This window comes from Protopterus annectens, chromosome 6.part1 (assembly GCF_019279795.1).
Source record: "Protopterus annectens isolate FY-2018-M chromosome 6.part1, PAN1.0, whole genome shotgun sequence".
Lineage (NCBI taxonomy): Eukaryota > Metazoa > Chordata > Ceratodontiformes > Protopteridae > Protopterus > Protopterus annectens.
In genome coordinates, this window is record NC_056738.1 from 56,604,176 (window position 1) to 56,618,506 (window position 14,331).

Here is a 14,331-nt window from a genome sequence, read left to right on the forward strand (position 1 = left end):
AGAAAGAGAGTTTTAGAACCATCTCTTAATGTATACTACGCATTCCCATCACAAAAAAATATTTAAAAATAAAATTGAAACTGCTGCAAGTGCTGTAACAATGAAACAGAAATTGGCAGATACTCTTTTTAGAAGACAGTTCTGGAATACCAGTTCTGTGCTCCCCATTCTGGGAATGCAATTGGCATGTCCTCTGCCCCCCCCCAACAAAAAAGAGAAAACAAAGTAAAAAAAATGCTGAACTGCCGTGTAACTATTTTTAAGGAAGCTGTGAATTGAGCAGTTATGGTTGATCAGTCAGTGTATCAGATGGTTGGCAGTCAAGTATTCATAATGTAATCAGAAGCATTCACCATTCAGGAAAGGGTGGTGATATAGTTTGATATTTCAGTGACCCTGTGGAGTTAGTTATTCATTTAGTGTTAATGATGTACCACTTCAAAGATATCTGGAATATATTTTATAAGAACTCCACAGACTTTCATTGACACAATGGATATTTTTTATACTTGTAGTTACATTTATAATCTCTGTTCAGAAAATAACAACATTCTGCCATATTAAGAACAGATTAACTTGATTTACCTGTAAATCTTTAAACGTTATGTTTACAGGATTGGCTAGGCTATGTCTGTTTATATTACTGATTGTCACACTTATTACTCTGGAGACTAATTCAAGTTTTTGCAGTTTGTAGTCTTCATTGTCGTAGTCTCTATTTATGTGATCATCTGCATTTGTTTTATATTCCTCTTCATATATTCCTTCACCGCTTTCAGGCTGCATATTAGTTGAAATATCTTCATATGTAATTAGTGCAGCAACAGCATAATCTGCTATTAAAAATAAATTGCCATGTTAATAAAATGTTAAAAGTCAAAAGTAATTCACAGTGTTTTGTCTTTTTTTAAGTTTATTGTTGAAATCAGTTTACTAGTATGAAATTAAGTGGCTTTCAGCATGCAAGCAGTAATTGTATAATTACATTAGCCATGACAATGACTTGCAGTATCATAGTCAGTTAAAAATGATACATATTTATTTTTGGAGCTTTTCCTCTCCCATTCTCCACTGAAAATATCCCTAAACCAAAGGGACAAATGAATAATAAAACAAGCACAGACAAGCAAATGAATAAATACATAAATTAATAAATAAAAATCAGTCAAATAAATTATGTCAGATGTCTATACAGTTATTAACTCATTATAGCCAGGTGATGTCTGTATGTATTTTTGGAGTTATCCTCCTAAAGACACCTCTAGATGTTAAATATTGCTTGCTCATGTTTGCATTAATACTCTCAAGACCATGTTATGCTACATACAAAGTATTAAAAATGTTCATCTTAAAGCTTTTACAATAGCAAACTTAACTGCATTGATATTTGACATTTGTCTAGTGCATGTAAAGAGATATTAATTGTTGCTTGCATGATATTTATTTATATTATCATAAATTTCATGGTCTTTTAAATATTTCAGCAACCAAGTAGAACTTGGTAGAATATCTCTCTGCTACTCAGTGCATACCATTTGCTACAATGCTTCTGGTGGTTACAACAACAAAGAAACACGGACATTTTTATTTAATTCAGAAGTAAGTGTCACATTACCCAGTTGTGACACTCGGGGTCCCTGTAATACAGCCTGCAAACACCCAGCTTGGCAGTCCACTACATGGTTTCCCACCAGCTCACTCGTAAACAGCAGGTAACTACCACAAAGGATAAGCATAGGTCTCACTGACTTTAACTATACCTAAGAGTCAGAAAATAAATCTTGTTCTGTGTACCTGCCATTTGCGCTGTAGTTAGTAACCAACCAGAACCTGCCTTTAAAGCCCTCTTTCTTATAATAACTTTCCTGGCTTTTCTGTCAAAACTCTTAAGCTACTAATACTAAACACCACCCCCATATCACCCCTACCTTCTCTGCATGTATCTTCTAACTAACTTAACATTTCTCTGCATACCTTTCATAGTACCCTCCTTCTCCACTGATTGTTTTTTGTGTGCATCCTTTCTTTGCTTGCCCAGCCAGATGAAATACCCGGAATTAAATGAGGCAGTTACTTCATAGGTTCATAGGTGTGTACTAGGCTAATGCCCTGACGTCATGCCACCCAACATTAGTTCCCAGTACCTCTATCAAGCAGAGCCACTGCAGTTATCCCTGGGGTGAACTTTCTATTTCCTATCCACTCATCAAGATTTCTCTTGAAGAGGGCCATTGAGGTGCTCTGCTTGACATGTATGGAAGTCTATTCCAGTGCATGGGCAGTCTCTGGGTTATGAACCTGTCACTCAAGCATGTTCTGTTGATTGTGGTAATGAGGTTGAGGTCTCTGGAGCATGTGGTGTGGAGGGATTTGGATTTCTTTAGATATAGCATTTCTAACAAAGCTGGGTCAGACATGGCTTTGTGAGTCAAGCAGAGATTGCTTCTTAGTAGACGCTATGAGGCACAGAATAGCTGGAGTTTTTTGAGTCTGTCCATGTAGGACATGTGTTTAAGGCCTAGGATCCTCTTTGTGAGGTACTTTTGTGGCCTTCCCAGCTGTTGCATGTGTCTAGTGAGGTACATGCCAAATGGGGCATTATACTTGATGATTGGCCTAATGAGGGAAGACTAGAGAGAGATGATGACCTCTTTCTTCCTGAATGCAAAACTCTTGGTAATGAGATGTACCACATCAAAGGACTTTCTGACCACAGTGGTACTGTGGTGGTCGAAGGAGAGGTTGCTGTCAACATGCATCTCCAGATCTCTTATAACACCTTCAGTGTTCAATGGGCTCCCATTGATGTAGTAATTAGTTGGAACTTAGTTTTTCCCAAAGGGGATGATGATGATGCATTTTCTGGTATTAAGCTTAAGGCCATGGTTTTGACACCAGACATTGGTCTCAGCGAGGCCTTTCTATAGGATGTCTGCATCACTTGAGTGACTTACTTTAATACCACCATTTTAAATGTATTAGATCTTCATGCCCCTCCCAAAACCATAAGAACCAGATCTAATCCCACTCCATGGCTTACCAAAGAAACCAAATCCCTCCTCAAAGCCAGAGATAAAGCATGGGATCACTGGAACACTGTTAAGTCCCCAGCTGCAAAACAAAAATATCAGGAGCTTATGAATAAAATCTAAGAAACTAGTAAAACTTGACAAAATTAATTACTACTCCAGGCTTCCAATCTAGCACCAAAATCACCCTCAAAAAAATTGGGCAGCCATTAACAAATTACTACTACCAGGCAAAACAGGTACTCCCTCTCCCACCTTAATAAATAACTCAGACAGCATTCTCACTCAATTTAATAAATTATTTAATGAAACAATACTGACCCATCCAACCAACAGAAAAAAATCAACACACACATACACATCCACTGAACCTATCACTACTCACATAAGAAATACTTCCTTCCAATTCCAGCCAGTTTCTACAGAAAGGATAAAAAAATTACCTCAAAAAATTAAAGCCCACTACTCTGGCTGCTGAAAAATTACCAGCGGAATTCCTAAAAATTGCTGCTGATGTATTGGCTACCCTATAGCCATCCTAATTAACAGATCCCTTCAGAAGCTACTGTCCAAGAAATCTGGAAAATATCTCACATAATCCCCCTACATAAAGGAGGAAACTCCACAGAACTTACAAACTACTGACCTATAGCAATTCTATATCCTTTAGCATAAATCCTTGAAAAGTGTATACATTTCCAAATGATTAACTACTTGCACAGACACACAAGGGCCTGTCAAATACCCGGCATGGCTTTTGACCCTTCCATAGTACCACCACTGCCTTATTGCCCTTCCCAGTACAGTAAACTCTCATAGAAATAATGGTAAATTTGTTTCTGCCACCTTTTTTGACCTATAAAGGCCTTTGATATGGTTAGACATGACATTCTTATCAAAGAACTATCCGAATTAGGACTCTCTCATCCCTCCATTGCCTGGTTCCAAAGCTATTTAGCTGGTCATCAGTAAGCAGTGCTGTGGAAATAAGAACTCTCTCCCCTTCCTCCAGTTACTCTTGGTGTTGCCCAGGGTTCTATTTTAGGCCCTCTGCTTTTCACCCTCTATACCAATAAGCTCCATTCCTACACTCCCAATGCATCTGTCATCAAATACACAGATGATTCTATGTTAATTTGTGCAGCTTCCTCACTACAGGAACTTCACACATTAACTCAGGAATCTTTCTTCCCTATTGAAACATGGCTATCCAATATCCACCTCATTCTAAACCCTGCTAAAACCAAACACTAGGTCCACCTCATCAACTTCCACTTTTAACATCATGTCCAGTAACACAACTACTATCTCTCTCACAGAGTACACCAAACTCCTGAGCATAGCGATTGATAACAATCTAAGATCTGATATTCACATTTCCCAGACCATCAAGAAAATCCACAAAAAACTAGGTACCCTCTATAGAAATAGATAATTCCTTACCCAACAAACAAAAGCTACCATAGCCCACACTCACCTTATTTCTACCCTCTTCTATGCCTCACCTATTCTTACCAACCTTAGAAAAGCAGACCTAGCTAAGCTTGACTCCTGCTACAACAAAATTGCTAGATTTGCCTCTGACTCCCCATTAAGATCTCACCACTGCTCATCCTTGAAGCAGCTCAACTGGTTGGAACTTCCTCAACTCTTATACTACAACCAACTTTGTCTGGCCCATAAAATTTTATATCAACTAGAAACAAACCTGCATTACAAAACCTACTTCACCTCCACACCAGTAGCAGAACTCTTTGCTCCATTAACAAATTTATCCTCACAGTAACTAAGTCTAATAATACAGCAGGTGATGCCCTTTTTTCAAATTATGTCTCCAAAATCTGGAATGCTCTACCCTGTAACATAACACTATCACTTCCTTCACACAATTAAAAAAAATCATTAAAACTGAATCTCATTAATAAATCGCTATGCTCTTGCACTACACCAGGCTAGACCCTCCACTATGCCAGACTCTCCTTCTCCTTTCTATTCTCACACCTCAAGATGAATGGATAGGTCTAGGTTCTATGACTGTATAAATACATGCAATATAATAAAAATTGATTGATGTTATGGATTAGACTTTAACAATCTTTATGAAGCCGTTGTTTTCCACATCTCTCTGGCAATGATCTTGATGTTTTTTTTTATTTCCTTTAGACTTGTGACTCTATTACTGTATTATTTCTCTGTCTTACTAATTGTGTCTGCTAGGTATGTACAATTAGGACTCACTGCATTTTGAATGTAATTTTTCTTTGCAAACTTTGTATTTTTTATTACATGTTATTGATGTGTGTGGAGCTTTTCTCCCCGGCCTACACTGAAAATGGACCTGTGTCCAGTGGACTAGCCCTGTTAACAAATGTAAAATAAATAAATAAATAAAACTTCTTAGCCTTATATGTAAACTCTCAGCTGGATGAACCAAATGCTGCTAACAGTAAATATAACTTGAGTGTTTTTTGAGATATTGTAAGTTGCTGACAAAATATTACAAATGAATAGTTATTGGGCGGGATTCAATAATGTTTACACAATCATTTTGAGTGTCATGATGTAAACATGCTCATGGCAAAACCTGAATTCAGTAAGTGCCATATAGAGATATGCACCCCTGGGGCACCAGTTAAACATCATGGTATGCTAATTGGCTGCATAAACAGCCAAATAACATGTAAATAAACCAGATAAAACAGTCTTCAGTGATTAAACAATGGAAAAAGCAGCTGTGTAGACTGCTTGCTGGTGCTCCGTCTGTATTCGTAAACTTTTTGAATGCAGACACAGAACTAGTCTACATGGCATACCTCTCACCCTCTTAGAGAAAGAAATCTGAACAAAGCAGTCAACGATGTAAAGACAAAGGGCCAGAAATAGGTTCACTTTTTAAATATTGCTTTTGCAAACTTAGAAAATTGATAGACCAAGAGGTTTGTAGCAGCAGCAGCAAACAGCTTTGCATACCACTTCATCTCTTACACGATACCTCTCAGCTTCATAGCACAAGAAATCTGGACACATTTTAAATATTGCTCTTATTAACTTAGAAAGTTGCTAGAATAACAGGATTTGTGTTAGAATAAATTTTCTCTAGGTTATGAAGTATGAAACTCAAATGCCATGTCATTATTTAGGGACTTTAATCCTTAGATCATCCCAGTGATCTCTCAAAAAAATGAGGAACAGACTAAAATTTGAGGCAAAAACTGGACATTCTGCAAAAACCTGTACAGTGAAGAGGTATGCTAGATCTAAGTTTCAAAACAGGAGTACATGTAATACCCTCTATTCTGTGGTCAACATTCAGATCCCCTTCAGTTTCCCTAGCTACATGGTTGACTTTTCATGTAGATTCAGGGCAGTCAACATGGTGAATATGCAAATTTGCTCTGAACTCATTAGAATTGCTGAATCCCAAAAAGTTGGATCTGTGTAGGGATGCTCACATTGTGTAGGCACTCCCTCAGTGTTTGTGTTTATGATATGAAATCTGTGATTGCTTATATCATCAGGTGAATGTATCAGGTTACACTTAAAAAGTGTTACATGTAGGTCTGTGAAGGTTTAAATGCAAGTAAGCAGTGAGCAATTCCCAGGTTTGGTCTCATTAACATAAACCTCATTTTCATTTGTTTGCAAATTGTGTTTTCTCTGTAATGTTTTAGTATTATTCAGAAAAGAGAAAAAAAGAAAAAAGGGAGAAATACATGAAATGAGAAAAAGTAATCTATGATAGACACAGAAGAAAATGTTAGTACTGACTTCACTCTGATGAAAATGTTAGTACACATGTGATATATCTACATAGGTCTGAGTTTCAGCTCTCACTCCAATGCACCTTCAAAAAACAGGATGGGTGTCGTATAGGTTCATAGGTTCATAGGTTCATACTAGGCTATCTGCCCAAGGGCATTTATAAGCCTAGCCCATAGTTATTTGGCTTTCGCCACCCCTTTAGTTTGAATAAAACTATGCCTATTATTTTGCTGTGCCACTGTCAAGCAGTGACACTGAAGTAATCCCTGGGGTATATCTGCGATCCCCCATCCATTGGTCAAGATTCCTCTTGAACAAGGCCAGCGAGGTGCTCTGCCTCACATGTACCGGGATTTTGTTCCACAGCATAGGGAGTCTCTGGGTGATGAATCTGTCCCTCCAGCACGTTCTATTAATAACCGTGTCAAGGTTTAAGTCTCCTGCCCTTGTGGTTCTGAGGGATCTAGATTTTTTGAGGTGAAGCATATTCATCAAATCAGGGTTTGACATGGCCTTATATGTCAGGCACAGGTCACCTCTGAGCAAGCGGTATGAGACTGAATAGAGCTGGAGTTCTTTCAGTAGGGCAGCATAAGACATATTTTGAGACCCTTTATCCTTTTGGTGAGGAACTTTTGGGGCCTTTCCAGCTGCTGCAGGTGTCGGGTCAGATACATTCTGAATGGGGCATTGTACTCAGTCATAGGTCTAATGAGTGATGAGTACAGGGGGACGATGACCTCCCTTGATCTAGATGTGAATCCCTTCATGATCAGGTGGGCAATGTAGAAGGTTTTCCTAACTACTTTAGCAACATGAGTGTCAAACGAAAGGCTACTGTCAACCTGGGTCCCCAGATCCCTGATGACTTCTTCTGTGCTCAGTGGATTGCCACCTATATGGTAGCTAGGGGTAACCTTGTTTTTCCCGAAGGGTATAACTATGCATTTCTTGGCATTTAACTTTAGGCCATGGCTCTGGCACCAGTTATCCGTTTCTGTGAGGCCCTTCTGAAGGATATCTGTGTCAGATGTGTTTTCGACTATGGCCCAGTTTGCAGTCATCTGCAAACTTTGTCAGCCATAACCCTCCTGCATTTGCTTGTACTTCAGAAAAGTAGATGCCGAACAAGAGTGGACCCAGGACTGAGGCCTGTGGGACACCACTTGTGACAGGCTTTGAGTCTGACATGGCTCCAGCAACTCTGACCCTGTGGGTTCTGTCACTTAGCCAGTTTGCAACCCATCTTGTGATGTATGGGTTTACATTCAAGCTGATGAGTTTTTCGATGATACCTGAGTGGGGTATTGTGTCGAAGGCCTTTGCCAGGTCAAGGTATGCTGTATGGACTGCCTTTCCCTCATCAATGGCCTTGGTGACTGTCTTGAAAAAGTCAACCAAGTTTAAAAGGCAGGATCTGCCTTTGAAAAAGCCAAACTGGGTTGGATCCAAAGTCTGCAAGTTCCCTATGTCTTTTTATTTATGAGTTCCATTATGATCCTCTCCATGGCTTTGCAGATAAGGCTTGTCAAGCTAATGGGATGGTAATTTCCAGGGTCGGTGGAGGCACCACCCTTGTGAAGTGGGACCACAGTCACCGTGCGCCACTCCTTGGGTACATATCCTGAGGTGAGGCTAAGATTAAACAGTTGTCCTAACTGCGGGTTTAATTCCTCAATGAGTTCGTGGAGCACACAGCCAGGGACACCATCCGGTCCCATGGATGCTGTGTTTTTTGCTTTGGAGAGAGCAGTTCTCACCTGGGCGTTGGAGATGTTTGGGGGGCTACAATCCTCTGGTATAGATATCTCTCCTTTTGGGAGGGGTGGGGGAGAAGTTTGCACTGAACCTGTCAGCCAGTATGTTGGCAATGTGTGTAGGTTCAGTAATCTTCACATCATTTTGAACTAATTCTGAGCATATCTGGGAGTTTCCTCCTAGGTTTCTAACATAGCTAAAGAAGGCCTTATGATTGTCTTTTGAGTCCTTGGCGATTTTTCTCTCAAAATTTGCCTTGGATGATTTTATGAGAGCTCTTAGTTTTTTTACTTATAATGATCAAAGGTGTCTTACCTTTCAAGGATTTTGCTCTATCTTGTAGTAGCTTCCTCCTTTTGTTGTAGAGCTTGTTTATGGCTGGGGTCCACCAGACTGGACGCTTGCCTTTGGTACAAAGAGTCTTAGTTTTGTTTGGGATTGCCTGATCCATGCAGTCCTGTAGGTGCTGGTAGAAGGCATTTGTAAGTGATTCAGTGGTTTGAGTAATGTTTACCACTGGCTCAGGGGCCTTAAAGGAGACCACACTAGTTTTTAGAAGTGTGAAGTCGGCTTTTGAGAAGTTTTCACTGTGGTCTTTTTATTTCAGGTGGGGCGGATGAGGACCACCAGCGAGATTAGTTTATGATCTGACCTCACTAGTGAGGGTATACTTCGGTGTTGAACATTGTGATCCCATGTTCGTGATGATGAGATCAAGTATGTTTTCTCCTCTTGTGGGGATGGTGACTAGTTGTTCCATGGCATTTGAGTTTATGAACTCCAGGAACCTTTGGGTTAGAGTGTTTGGGCTTGAGTAGTGTTCCCAGTCTATATTAGGGTAGTTGAAGTCACCTAGTATGATGGTGTTTGGAGATACATTTATCCCTCCAATGTTTTCAGGAAGGCCATGTGAGGTTCCTGAGTTTGAGAGGGTGGCCTGTAACATGCTACAAATTGCAGAGCAGTCTTGCCTATGGTTAATTGCACCTGGATGGTCTCCGATGCATCGTGCGTTGCCACCAACCTTGAGGTGTGGGTGTCCTTTATGAATATGGACACCCTCCCCTTTCTTGGTGTTGTCCGGATTTTGGGGCGAACGCATGATATGAGGTGAAACCTGATAGTGCTGGGGTGCTCTCAGGAGCCTTGAACCAGGTTTCTGTCACAGCACAGACATCGATGTTCTCCATACTGAGAAGGGCCTCGTGCGTGCATCTTGAGATTGAGACTTCTGGCATTGAGCAGCATTACCCTTAGTTTTTTTACTTTTTGTGTTCTAGGGTGGTAGGTTTAGAATTTGAGCCTTGCCTAAAAAAGGCACTATGGGGGTGGCAAGAGCCTTTGCCAATATCCGGAAGCCTAGGGGTGACAGGTGCAAGCTGTCCCTTGCGAAGCAGCATGGCTTGTCCAGCATGTCATCCCAGGCAGACAGACATTGGATCCCCTTTGAATGACACCAGAATTTAAGCCAATTATTAAAGCTGATCATCTTATCACTGTATTGTGGCATCATTCTAGGTAAAGGTAGGATACTGCTCAAGGTCAGGGTCATACCTGCCTGGGCTACATAATCAGAGAGCTCCTCAATGTCTCTTTTCATGTAGTCCAAGGAGGTACATCTCAGGTCATTGACACCAGCATGGACAATGACTGAGTCGTACTTGTACCTGCTGTTGAGAGACCTGAGTGCTTGCGTTATGTGGCGGATTCTAGCACCCGACAGGCAGCTTACTGTGACCTTCTCCTTACTCAGTCTGGTGACCGGGACGTCAGTGTGTCTGACTATGGAGTCACCTATGACAAGTATGTTTGGTGTTGTATTTGGTCTTAAGGGCAGTGACTGCTTTGCACACTGATTTTGTTGTTTATGTGTTGTTTGTGTGGTGTATTGAGTTTGCAGTTGCTTGGGTGTCTGCTTTGGAGGCCTCTGCTGTTTAGGTAAATTTTTACTCAGAGCCTCCGAGTATGTCTTAGTGTGTTTATGTGTTTGATTCAGTGGTGTGGTTGAGTTATGTGAGACTGGTATTGTGGTCTGTGTAGTTGCCTTCTCCTCCTGCCTGGTCTTGCCAGCCCTGAGTTGAGAGAGCTCAGCCTCCAGTCTGGCTAAATAGCTGCATCTCTCACAAGTGTTAGTGTTACGTGGGAGGAGGAGAGGGTTGTCCGTGTACATGAGGCAATTGTAACATTGTCTCAGAATTCCCAGATTCACCAACTGGGCAGGAGAGGACGCCAGCATCTTACCCTTCGACATGCTACTCTTTGCCACACAAACAGCTTTGCAGCAAAGAACTGGTCATTCATCACACAACCACTGCAGCAGAATATACACTAATATTAAATAATAAAAACTTCCAGAGTGAGTTTGGCATAATGATTAAGACATTTGCCTTATAGACAAAAGGTGTAGGGTTTGGTTCTCATATGAGCTAATTGACTAAGCTTAAATTTCCAAACCTATTTATTATTATATTTGGACATTGTGCACTTAGTGATCACATAACCTGTTGTGATTATTGCTTGCAAACATAAAGCTCTGTCTTAGTAACAAAACCAGATCCGTTGGCAGAAAGGAACATCAGCTTTATTAGAACAACCAAACTGACTTCACTCTGATGAAGCCCAACTGTGGGTGAAAGTGCTTAGTCAGTTTGGTTGTTCTAATAAAGCTGATATTCCTTCCTGCCAACGGATCTGGTTTTGTTACTAGTTTTGAGTTTTTCTCGTTGTCAGTGATAAAGCTCTGTCTTACTTTCTTTGTTTCCTGGTAATTCATCAGTTATCTGACCAGTACTCTAAGACAGGCAGTTTGTAAGCCATGCTATATTGTTACCCTTAAAATGTGTGAGGATTAACTGGCAATAATATGATATGAATTTGCAAACAACTAAAAGGCAGGGCAGGTTGTATGGCACAAATAAGCATAGCCTGCACTTTTAGGGGGAGGCAAAGGGAAGTTACTGTTATGGAAGATATCTTGTTACTCTCCTTGTTTTGTATTCTGTCTGTCATTTTATCTTGGGAGGGTTGTGAAGTCAGAAACTGCAATGTATATCATTGCTTTCTAACTTTTCTCTTTAGTGACTTTCCATTACAAACATATGGTGCTAAACTGTGGGCATGCGGTGACCATCAGTAATTTTGAAAGGTATGACTGTGTGAAACTTTGATGCCTGAGGTCTACTAATAACTAATGGTCACATATAAGTCAAATAAATCTCTGCTGTCACATGTTATGGCAATGTTTGTAGAAATCTCCAGCCTTTTCTTGCTTACTATAACAAGTGATGAAATATAAAGATATGACATAATATTATTAAAGAATGCACTATAAGTTCAGGACTTACCTTGCAAATGCAGCAATTGACACACATTTAGTTTGGGGCTGAATCTGTCTGATGCAAGCAGTACACAACCAATACATGGGGATGTAAAGTTTGTGTGATTTGCCTGGCATCAATTTTACTATATGTATGTGAGTAGGAGAAAGGTACTAGGCCCCTAGGTGGTCAGTGTATGTGCTATATGTTGCATCTTAGCCAAGGCAAAGGCCTACGTCTGCCTGCACCCACAGCAGCTGATGATTCTCCCTCTGAGTTCTCCGGTGACTGTGGCTGTGATGGCCTAGGCATTAGTGGGGGGATGTGTGGCCCTTCCCTTGCTGATCCTGCTCCAGCTGTTTCTGCAGGATAAGATTGTGGAGCATAGCACATGCTGTGAATATTTGTATACATGTGCATGAATTACACTGCAGGGCTCCACCAGATGTATCTAGGCACCAGAACTGTGACTTAAGCAGCCCAAACACATGATTGATGATGTTTCTGCTTTGTGCATCACATCAGAGCATTCTTACATGGGTGGGTGTGCATTTCTGATGGGTTTCATCAGCCACGGTTCCAGTGCATAACCAACATCCCCCAGTAAATGGCCCTGTGGGATGTCGCCCCAGCAAACACCTGGTACAGCTGTGATGACTGCCAGATAAGGGAGTCATGATAATTACCAGGGTTGCCAGCACACATATTCAAAATAATTCCCTAGGCAATACACACAACTTGACAGTTGATGGAGTGGTATCCCTTGCGGTTCATGTAGATTGTAGCCTGCTCACCAGGTGGCACCTTAATATCCTTAATGTGTACATGAGTGCAATCTATGACACCCAGTATTTCAGGGTTGTGCACTATCTGGTAGAAATGTTGCATATTGCTGGCCCTGTCCTCAGAACTACAGGAAAACATGTGTACTGACTGGCATGTATGAGCATAGTATCCGGGAACTGGTGGAGGATCCTGGATGTTGATGCCTGTGATACACCCATCATGTCCCCATTTGGTCTTTGAAAGGTACCAGTAGCTAATATTCTAAAGGCTACACTTATCTTAGTTTCCACTTGGATGGATTCCCCTCAGTTGGCTCTGGCTCTGGGTTGAGGGTGGCAAAACTCTCACAGTTCTTGTAATGTGTCCCTGTCCACCCTGTAGTGCTCTACAATCTCCAGGTCATGTAGCATCTAAAAAGTTGTTCTGTGCCTGAAGACTCTTCTCCTTCTCAGACTAGGCCTACTGGCATCAACACCAGCAGCAATGGCTTCAGCCTGTACCATATACATATGGAGCAAAGCTGCAGCAGCCCCTAGCATTGTGTCTTTTAAAAATTTCCTTCTCTCTACTCAAGTGCTATTGAAGTATTCAAGAAAAACAGAATGGAGGCTACATGGATATTTAATTGCATTTATGAAATACATATAAAGATAGAAGCAATCCATTAATAATCTACACCATTATAAAAAGGCAAACATGTATCTAGCCAAATTGATGGTAAAAAGAGTTGTATATGTGTAGAAGATTGCAAAAATGCTTTTTCCTCCAGGATATTTCTGTACAGTGGAGTACTGAACTTCCACAGCTAGCTCCCATTTTGTCACCTACATACTGCATATGCTGTAATGTATTTAAAAATAGCTTTTACACTTTTATCTGTATGTATTACTTAGAAGTGTACTGATGCAATGGGCCTGTTTGTCAAGCCATTTCAGAGGTACTCATGATTGACAATATATGAAAATGGAATGCTGTATGATAAATATGTACAAATGTGTCAGGGACAGGTGCTTTGATAGCACTTTTAGCATTTCAAAGAGGTTTTGTTAGCAAACTGGGTCATTTGCCTGTACTTTGTGGTGGGGGCAATGATGAGTTACTATTATGGCACAAACAAGAATGAATTGTTCTTGTCTGGGGGCAAAGGTGACTTACTGTTATGGCATAAACAAGGATGGACTGTCCTTTTGGTGGGGAGCAAAGGTGACACTGCTATGGCACAAATGGGGATATGCTGCTCTTGTTACTCTCCTTGTTTTGCATCGTGCCTGTTGTTCACATCTCTGGCCTGCTTTATGATTCCCCAGTGAGTAATACTGACTGTCTACCTTTGCTGTTTTATCTGAAACAGTTATTTTGCAGTGATGTGATACTTATGTGTGGCATGTCCATTCATGGAACCCCCCTTCAATGATAATGAAAATCAAGTCATAGTCAGTGGGTTTCACAACATGGTGCTTTTCTCCTGGAAAGGAGATGGGGAGACATGGCCCATAGGATGTGACTATGGCAGCAGATTGTTCATGATGTCAGTGCTGTGGGTGGTGTGTGGCATGTCCATTCATGGAACCCCCTTCAATGATAATGAAAATCAAGTCATAGTCAGTGGGTTTCACAACATGGTGCTTTTCTCCTGGAAAGGAGACGGGGAGACATGGCCCATAGGATGTGACTATGGC

The 14,331-nt window shown here is 40.8% G+C and overlaps 1 protein-coding gene across 1 annotated transcript in view; it reads right to left on the reverse strand.

Moving 5' to 3' along the window:
• The window catches only part of LOC122805256 (adhesion G protein-coupled receptor E5-like), a 330,498-nt gene that overhangs the window by 249,005 nt on the left and 67,162 nt on the right, over nt 1-14,331 (reverse strand). The window contains exon 3 of the mRNA XM_044075345.1: nt 586-836. Within this exon, the coding sequence (XP_043931280.1) occupies nt 586-836 (251 nt within the window). The remainder of the gene's footprint in view (nt 1-585; nt 837-14,331) is intronic.